The sequence below is a fragment of the Etheostoma cragini genome, chromosome 3 (assembly GCF_013103735.1).
Source record: "Etheostoma cragini isolate CJK2018 chromosome 3, CSU_Ecrag_1.0, whole genome shotgun sequence".
NCBI lineage: Eukaryota > Metazoa > Chordata > Actinopteri > Perciformes > Percidae > Etheostoma > Etheostoma cragini.
Genome location: NC_048409.1, coordinates 12267340 through 12275794, shown reverse-complemented (window position 1 = coordinate 12275794; position 8455 = coordinate 12267340). Strand labels below are relative to the sequence as shown.

Genomic DNA, 8455 nt, shown 5'->3' with positions numbered 1-8455 from the left:
TGTGTGTGTGTGTGTGTGTGTGTGTGTGTGTGTGTGTGTGGGGTGAAGCAATCTTCACACCAGAGTTCACATTCCGCTTTCAACTTTACTTCTGAGTCCCTTTAACAGTTACTGGCTACATCTCACTCATTAGTGTGCTTGTGTGTAGGTTCTCTATAAGGCAAGGAGGGCAGGTCTAGATGGAGAGACACTGAGAGAAAGGGATAAAGTGGCGAAAAGGGAAAAGGTCATACTGTCACTTCAGAGGCTCTTCAGCGTTCCCCTTTTCTGCTTTGTGTGTGTTCATGTTTCTAAAAGCAACAGAGGCTCAAACACCCCTTCTTCTCCCAAACATGTAGGTTTCTCCCTGTACATACTGCATCTCGCTCTACTGTCTCCCTCCCAACTTCTCTTCATACCTCCTGTTCTCCTTTCTTTTTCAATTCCTTCCCAAACTTCAAAATCTCTTATTCTCTGAATCTCGATATTGGTCTTCTTCTGGGTTTTTCTCTCTCCCTTCTTTCCCTTGATCCCTGGTTCACAGCGTGTGTTGTTCCGTAGGGGGGTGATGGGGGTGCAGGGAGGGCGGCAGAAGGGCTGGGATCGTTGACTGGGGATTGGCAAGTGGGGAGTGGGGTGGGGACTGATGTTGATGGTGGTGATGGTGGTGGTGGTGGTGGTGGATGGGAGGGCCGTAGTGAGGAATGACAGGAGGGGTGGCTGGGAGGACGTAGGGAGTCGGGGACGGAGTCGGCGAAGATGAGTAGCCTCCAGCCATGCAGGAGTAGGCCGAGGTTCCTCCCCCTCCGGAGAGCGTAGAGGTGGGGGAGCCGGGTAGGCCGTCAGCCAGCGGCTGATTGTAGAAGAAGTAGGCGCACTGGTGGATGAAGCTCTCGATGATTGTCTGGTAGGTACGGGTGGCAGTCAGGGCGTCCATGGTGGTGAAGTCTGGTCTCATCAGTGTGGGCCAGAAGCAGATGGACAGATTCTCACTGGTCATGAAGTTCAACTTGTTGTTCTGGCTCACCCTGCGCAACACAATGAAACCCAAAAGTGAAATGAATTGGCCACAAATCACCACCTCATTTCGACCTGACACTTTCATAAAAGGGAGGCTTCAAATGATCTGGTGCTGATCGAAACCTTATGGTGTCCTCTCAGATTTCCTTATCACGTATCGGCCAAATGAAAAGCCCCCAAAAATAATCCTAAAAAAGAATAACAAAACAGCAGGGGTCTCTTTTCTCTAAAAGGGTGTGATAAAAGAATCAACTCATGTGTATACTGTAGGCTGATATCAAGCAGAGAAAAGTGGAAAAAAAACTCCCATTGAACATGCTCGCAATGTCTTAGTTTAGCGTGCTAACATTAGCTAATTAGTACTAAACAGAACGTTTTTTTAATTGTTATTAATAAATCTAGGAGAAACCTATAGATATGAAGAATCTCTTTTTCAAGAGTGACCTGGCCAAGACAGGCAACAGCAAGTAAAATAACTCAGTTACAGACAAGAAACAGAAGTGGACAAAGTTAATAAAATAAAGTAAAGCATTTCACATTACATCCATTTAAAATAGCCATTTTTGTTCAAATATTTACATTCTGCAGTGTATTCCATGCTAAGGGGGGCAAAGTACACAAAAAGGGACAGAAAGCAAAATGATGTCCAGAGAAATACAGCTGAGGCTGATGGGAATGCCATTATTTTTAAGTATTAAGTCATAAACCAAAATATGGAATTCATTGAAAGTTTACATTCATTTTAGATGAAGCAACCCATCATTAAAAGTTTTGGCAGTAGTGTCGACACAAGTTTAGAGCAGTTCAATCAAAGAGGGAGTCATCTTTCCTAGAAAGATTCTTTTGAAGAAAGTAATTTTTTTTTTGATGAAGTAGAAACAAAAACTGGAGAATCATAAGCATAATTTTGTGGAACACGCATTTTCTCCCCCCCTCTTATTCCTTTAATCATCTTGTGACTCCCCAGTTTAGAGAGCTGTTAGGGGCCCGGACTCACAGGTTGGAAACCACTGGTCTATACTAATAATTTGAATTAAAACCACTAAGTTTTCCTGCCATTTTTGAAGACCAGTAGTAATCCAATTGCCAACAGAGGTTAAATAACCAGTGCATTAACACAGATCATGACTCAACCTGAGTAAAGCAACCTCTGTTCTTTCAGTGGGATGCTTTCGGTGATGTCACCGCTAGGTCACTTGACCGGGTGACCGGCGGGGTCATCAGAGTCTGACTGTGTCACTCACTCACTTACTTGTTCAAGTGGCTGATGACATATTTGAAGACCTCGTAATTCTCCTTGGGGAAGCGGCGCAGAATGTCCTTCATCGTCTGGAAGCGCTGCTCCCTATCGTTGATCTCTGAACGGCGGCAGAGAGAGGCGAGAGAGGTTAGAGGAAAGTGTATGAAACTGTTTTTTGTAAGGGTATCTGTGGAAAAGGCGTCGGAGGCGTGATAGTCAACATAATGAGGGATGCGTCGGGATGGGGAGGAGGGGGGTGGGGGGGGGGGGGGGGGGGGGGGGGGGGGGGGGGGGGGGGGGGGGGGGGGGGGGGGGGGGGGGGGGGGGGGGGGGGGGGGGGGGGGGGGGGGGGGGGGGGCTGGAGAGTTTGAAGAGCATAGTGAAAGCAACTGGATTCTGTGCAAGGCACAATGATTTCATCCTACAAGAGTACTAGTTTCACACATCCCAATCACTCACACTCACACCAAACTACATTTCTCAAAGAAAGAAATAAATCACCAGACAAAGACCACACACATTCCAGAGGAGAAAAATTCACCCATCACAATGTCCTACAGATTACAGCAACTGACACACATACACACACATAACACTGGGTGTGTTAAGCCTGATGGCAGCGAGGAGTGAGTCAGAAAAGCTGACGTCACCAGTTAACACAGTCCATCCTGTGTGCTTGTGAGTGAGGCCGAGAGCAGCAGTGGAAACAGCAGATGTTCTCGTCCACATCAAAATCATGATTTACAATCAGAGAATTAGAGTTTGTATTCCCACGATGAGGTCAGTGTGGATCAAAAACACATTTGAGGCGTGATGACTTAACACAGCCTTAGTTCCTCCTGCCGTACATTCATCATGGGTAATCAAAACATAACTTCCTACAGCTTATTTAAAGTAACGTCACCATGACAATATGCACTTAAATCCACACGCCCAGCTTCTCTGTATCCCACATTTTCTCCACCTCTAAGTCGGACAATAAGAAAGCTCTGATTCTGAAAATGCCAAGCACAATTTGCTATTTTCAACCAATTGAAGGCTTTCTTGTCACTAAACTTCTGTTTTTACTCTCTCTTCTATTCCTCTATTGTGGCACAGACTGCAGGAGCTTTATCAGGTCTGTGTCACGGCTGAAGAGTCTCGCCGGGGCCGTTAAAACACACACAGTCACACACACACACACACAGCTTGGTGAGTGACAGCAGCCTTGCAGCCCAAGGGTAAATCTTTCTGGCACGATGCAAGACTAAGCTATGCCTTAAATCTCCATTTTGACAGATTACAGGACACAAAGAGAAGAAGAGAGGCTGTGGAGAGAACAGGAGCATCCTCATTTATCTAACATATGACTGTTTTCTCATGACTTCATCCAGACCCCATTTTCCATAGTGCTTCTGCATCTCTCCATCATGTGCAATCATCCTTCTTCCCGAAGCATTAAATATTCTGTCCTCCAATCCCTTTTTTTCCCCTCCTTTCCACATTCCGACCCTCCCCTGAATGGCAAATCCAATTCTCCCCATGAATGAATTTGGATTGCAAGAGTTGTGCTTGTTAGGTTAAAGAAAATTTAAAAAGACGTGAAATGGATTTCAAGGCAAAATCCATTACTTCCCGGGGTTTTGTGCAGAACTCTCGCCACTTCCATATGCCCCACCAGAGCCCAGGACTTACTGAAGGCCTCCACCAGATCTCCCTGCATGCTGTAGGGCACCAGAGGCTCAGGTAGCTCAGAGAAGAAGGCCTTCATGGCTCCAGCTACTGTATTCATGGTGAAGTCTTTCTCTACTAGGTCCAGGTTGTGGTCTGGAAAAACAATTGAAATGAAAAGATTTGAAGTACAAAACACACATATCAGTTATAGTACATCACAATCTTACATGCATACATCAAATAAGAGAGGTGGCTGCTTTGGAAATGTTGACCTAACCACAGACTGGGCTATAATGATATATAATGTGAATCTACTGTAAATATTTATATTTGTAAATGCCATACAGTTTAGTTTGAATCCGGGGGCACTTTATATTACAGGTCCATTTTGGAAATGAACTTTAGAGTAGCTGTCTGGAACAATGCCATCACAATTGTACCAACATAAATAAAGGTTAACAAAAAGTTAAGAAATGTCTCAAATCAATGCCTTACTTTTCATTTCATATGTTCTGTGCTTTATTGCGATGTAAAGTATATCTAAGTACAATGATAAGCACCACAAAGAAATTATGTTTTATGCTCAGTCTGTCATATACCTGAACAAAAACAGCACGTATTAAACTAGAAAGCATGGTGGCTGTTTTATGGAAATAATAGTCGTTTATAAAGTTTTGCATCAATGTAATTTAGTTGGTATTATATTTTCTGAATGAAAAAATGACAGTCTTGTCTGGTTATTGAATTTCCAGAAAATGTACTAAATCACAATCCGACATTACAGTGTGTAATTACACTGTTAGAGGGATTCATCCATATTGCCCACTTATTTATTAATTGTGGTTGTTCTGGATGGAGCACAGACATTGTAGACAACAGTTCTTTTCAAATCATCATTTAATCAATATGAATAAATAACAAAATAGCTTCTTTGGTGATGCCATAGGATGCTTTTGATAAAAGTAAAATGAACCGCAGACAATTATAAAGTAGATTTGAGCAGAGAGGGACAGCCAGACAGCAACTCCACTGGAGCACTAGATTGTGTGTGAGCAAGACACTTAATTAAAAAAAATAACTGATAACCTTTTACTTTAGAAAATGTAGAACATGTAGAAAGAAGAGAGGCAAGAAAAAAATAATACAAAAATTTGGTTGGTAAGTTTCCAGGAAAGTCTTGAAAAGAGCTCCCATGTTAAGAGTTTTCTAAGTGCCGTGCCGTGAGTTATCTAAACCCTCAGGGGGCTGATGAAGGGCCGTCTTCAGTACGGCTATGAGACACCTGTTCTGTGGTTTTAGAGATGGTCCATACCATTTTTTGCTTCCCGATACCGATTCTGATACCTGAACTTGCGTATTGGCCAATACAGAGTACTGGTCCAATACCAGCGTGTCATATATTTTAACAACAGAATACTACTATCCCCGTATGGATGTAACATGATTTCTATCTTTGTTGTCGTCTGGCTCAGGTTAAACTCTTTGGGAAACATGAACAAACACAAACAATGAAGGCTACAGAACTATTTTTTATCATCCAGTTTGACAGTCAGTTATAACGGGAAAAGAACATAAATAAACTACTTTAATGTAGATTTTCATTAGGGCTTTATTACATGGTATAGGACCGGTGCATAAACTCCATTACTTTCCAATACAGAGACCAACATTTTAGGCAGTATCGGAAGTCATACCGATACTGGTTTTGGTTTCGGAACATCTCTGGTAGTTTTACCTGTAAATGTCTTGTCCCATTGGCCGGAGGCTCAGAATGATTCGACGTGGGGCTTCAACTCTGATTACCCGAGTTTGATGTAACCTTAACCAGACGTGGACGCCCGCGTACACACAGGCTTGCTCTGCTATCTATCTTGGCAGCAACATGCTTCATTAACCAAACCAATCTGGAGGTAATTAACGGCCCACAGCAGATAGACACACGTATGGAGACACACATTGAGAGCACTTGTACACGCACACGTGTGAACATTCACATGCACGCAGCAACCGGATCAAGATCGAGGAGGCAGCTCTAAAGTCTAAAAGGGAGCGAAGGCCAATTCCCTCTCTAGAATTAATGCTCCCTGGTTAATTAAGGGGATCCGGGCTTGTTATAGATAGAAGCAGACACACACACACATTTTGTGGCCTTTTCTTTACACCCTTGTAAGTGTACAGCTGAAGCAAGCGGGAGCACATGTACAATTGTAGGTGTATGTACTGTAAGCTGAAAATAACATACCTTGGTCAAATTGCCGCTGCATGCTCTCCATCTCTGCCTTGTTCCCGCTGACCCTGTAGATTCCCTCTGTGTTTAACCCTAGTGGGTGGAGAGAGAGAGAGAGAGAGAGAGAGAGAGAGAGAGAGAGAGAGAGAGAGAGAGAGAGAGAGAGAGAGAGAGAGAGAGAGAGAGAGAGAGAGAGAGAGAGGAATGTCATTAGCTCAGTGTTCTTTTCAAGTGTTTAATTTGCAAGTATCAAGTATTTGTAGTTGCTAGTCAATTACCACCTTGAGCTCTCTGATATTTCACTATAAGGCGTACAGCTGCACAATGAAGTTCTGAAAAAGTAGAGCTACTGCAGGCTGCTCTAATGGCCTCTCCCTACAGTGTGTCCCCTTCCATCTAAACACCCTATTAGCACTATTTATTAAACCTATAAAGCACTCCTGCAGGCCTGCTAAGAGCCCACTGGTGCACTGTGACAAGCTGAGGCTCTCTTAGTAGCTACACACTTTATAATGACTTGAGGAACTGCAGATGTCATTCGTTGGAGGATAATTACTCAGTGTGTGCAGTCTTTCTTTGTAAACAGTCAAATTGCGTTCCATATTTACTAAAGGACCACACTGAGGTTTTGTGGCAGAAAATGAAGATAAAAGTAGAAAGGCTCAAATTTGCATTTGCTTGTAATATTTACTATTACAAGCTTACTATTACAATTTACTATTATTAGTTTATTAATCACCCGGAAAAATAAGGTGTAAAACCGAGGGACTGTTTTATTAAGCACACGCATAAAGAGAGCCTTCTGCTACAGAGAGTTATAGACAACTTTGGTCTGTCTAATGGTTCAGAGAACATAAACACTTTAGCGACAGCAATAAAGAAAACTGCAGCAAATTAAAAAATGCACATAAAATGGTGACTTTAGAAGAGCTCTCCATTCATCACTTTATTCTGGAAAAATGCATATGGATTTCCCATGCTAAGTTTAAGAGGATTTGGGGCCATTTCATACAGCACATCAAAAGGGAAAGACCACAAACTGAGACCTGATGTCTTATTCTTATTTTATTTCTTATTGTGTGTGTCTGCAACACATTGTCCTGTTCTTGTCTTACATCTTATGCCTTAGACCCTTTCTCTGTGAGTGGACATTTTGGGGCATCTTGTCTAATAAACAGACATGTACATTTACACATTTGTCTGTTTTTGTTGTTCTTGATGGTTTCTCTTCTTATTTTGCCTTTTGTATATGCTTCGTCTTTATATTGTTATACTAAAACATTTGGATGAATACAATTTACAAGAACAAAACATATACAGTATATCTACTGTATACATACAGTGTGTATATTTTACAGGATTTTGATGGCTTACAGCAGGTGCAGTTCAGTATATTATGACTGAAGCAGCAAATTAAATACTTATGAAGGAGAACTTTATTATCCATTTACATCAATAATCCATTCCATCATAATCTATAAATCTAATATAGTTGACAGTTTTAACAAACAACAAAACTCTCCAACATTGATTTGTCATAACTCAGGGAGACCTTTTGAATTCAATCACTGATTATTTGTGTTGAGCTGACAACCAATGACAAACTAAGCTAATATTTGCTTACATGCTGTATAATTTTCATGTTAAGGGGGTGGGGAGGCATAATTAAGTTTTAAAAATATTCAGCAGTCAAAAACATTTGTAAAAAACACGTCTATCACAGTTATTGTTCGTATATCATATCACATATTAATCTTACAAAATACTCCCTGGATTGAATAGTGGTGATCCAATTTGCAGTAGGCTTAGTAAATATAATCTTTAGTCTTTTATCTTTGCAACACATCCACATACTCATACATGGAAAACACAAGCAACTCTGTCAAAGCGGGATGGCGAACGGCACGTGGATAGCTGGTCTGAGCGGGGGCTCACTTCATTTTCCTTTATTTATATTTCTTTCCAGTTTATATGAGACAAGGTTGCACCTCCCACCCTTAGAATTCTCTCTTCTTTGTCTGATAATTTTGGTGGAGATTTGGGGAGACAAAGAGCAATCCAGAGGGAGTGAAGGAGATAGGGAGTGGCAGAAGAAGAGGGTGAGATAGAAAGAAGCAGGGAGGAAATGGGAGAGCTTTCAGTCAAGGCATACGGCATCGATCTCCCCCTCTTCCCAATCAATTATCCACAAAAGCTTTTCTAGCCAGACACTAGGAAAACAGGGATGGGGTGAGAGATAGGGAGAGGGGAGTAGTGTAGCAGTGGTGGGGTGGGAGAGAGAAAGAGAGAGGCAAAATGGGACAAGCAAGTACGAGAAAGATGGGGGGGGGGGGGGG

General features: G+C 42.2%; 1 protein-coding gene across 2 annotated transcripts in view; it reads right to left on the bottom strand.

Annotated features, from left to right (window-relative positions):
* Positions 1-488: 488 nt before the first annotated feature.
* arhgap35a (Rho GTPase activating protein 35a) overlaps positions 489-8455 on the bottom strand; it is a 58010-nt gene continuing 50043 nt past the window's right edge. The window contains exons 3-6 of one of the 2 annotated variants that reach the window (XM_034867493.1): positions 6135-6212; positions 3914-4045; positions 2252-2357; positions 489-1007 (exon numbers count right to left, since the gene is read on the bottom strand). In XM_034867493.1, coding sequence (XP_034723384.1) covers positions 518-1007; positions 2252-2357; positions 3914-4045; positions 6135-6212 — 806 coding nt within the window. In that variant the 3' untranslated portion in view covers positions 489-517. The remainder of the gene's footprint in view (positions 1008-2251; positions 2358-3913; positions 4046-6134; positions 6213-8455) is intronic. The other variant, XM_034867492.1, reaches the window with a different exon arrangement.